Source organism: Antrostomus carolinensis, unplaced genomic scaffold (genome assembly GCF_000700745.2).
Source record: "Antrostomus carolinensis isolate BGI_N321 unplaced genomic scaffold, ASM70074v2 scaffold2405, whole genome shotgun sequence".
Taxonomy (NCBI): Eukaryota; Metazoa; Chordata; class Aves; order Caprimulgiformes; family Caprimulgidae; genus Antrostomus; species Antrostomus carolinensis.
Genome location: NW_010318236.1, coordinates 1 through 256, shown reverse-complemented (window position 1 = coordinate 256; position 256 = coordinate 1). Strand labels below are relative to the sequence as shown.

Here is a 256-nt window from a genome sequence, read left to right as displayed (position 1 = left end):
TCCCGGCTCACTGCAGGGGGGTTGGAGTAGATGGCCTGGAAAGGTCCTTTCCCACCCAAACCAGTCTGTGACTCTATGATTTAAGTCTGCTCTTGTGGCAGCCGCTTCCAATACTCACATGATCAAAAAAGTGGAGAACGGCCATTTTTTTATTGCGTCTGGTCATGACCCGTCGAACTTTAACGAACTGGCCAAAGTGCTTCTCCAGCACCGTCCTGTCGTTGAGGTAATCGGGGATGTTCTTGCACTGGATGGC

General features: G+C 51.2%; 1 protein-coding gene across 1 annotated transcript in view; it reads right to left on the bottom strand.

The window, feature by feature from the left end:
- Positions 1-253, bottom strand: part of LOC104525602 (germinal-center associated nuclear protein) — a gene marked incomplete at both ends in the record, with an annotated part of 20563 nt that extends 20310 nt beyond the window's left edge. The window contains one exon of the mRNA XM_010168806.1: positions 119-253. Within this exon, the coding sequence (XP_010167108.1) occupies positions 119-253 (135 nt within the window). The remainder of the gene's footprint in view (positions 1-118) is intronic.
- Positions 254-256: the final 3 nt, after the last annotated feature.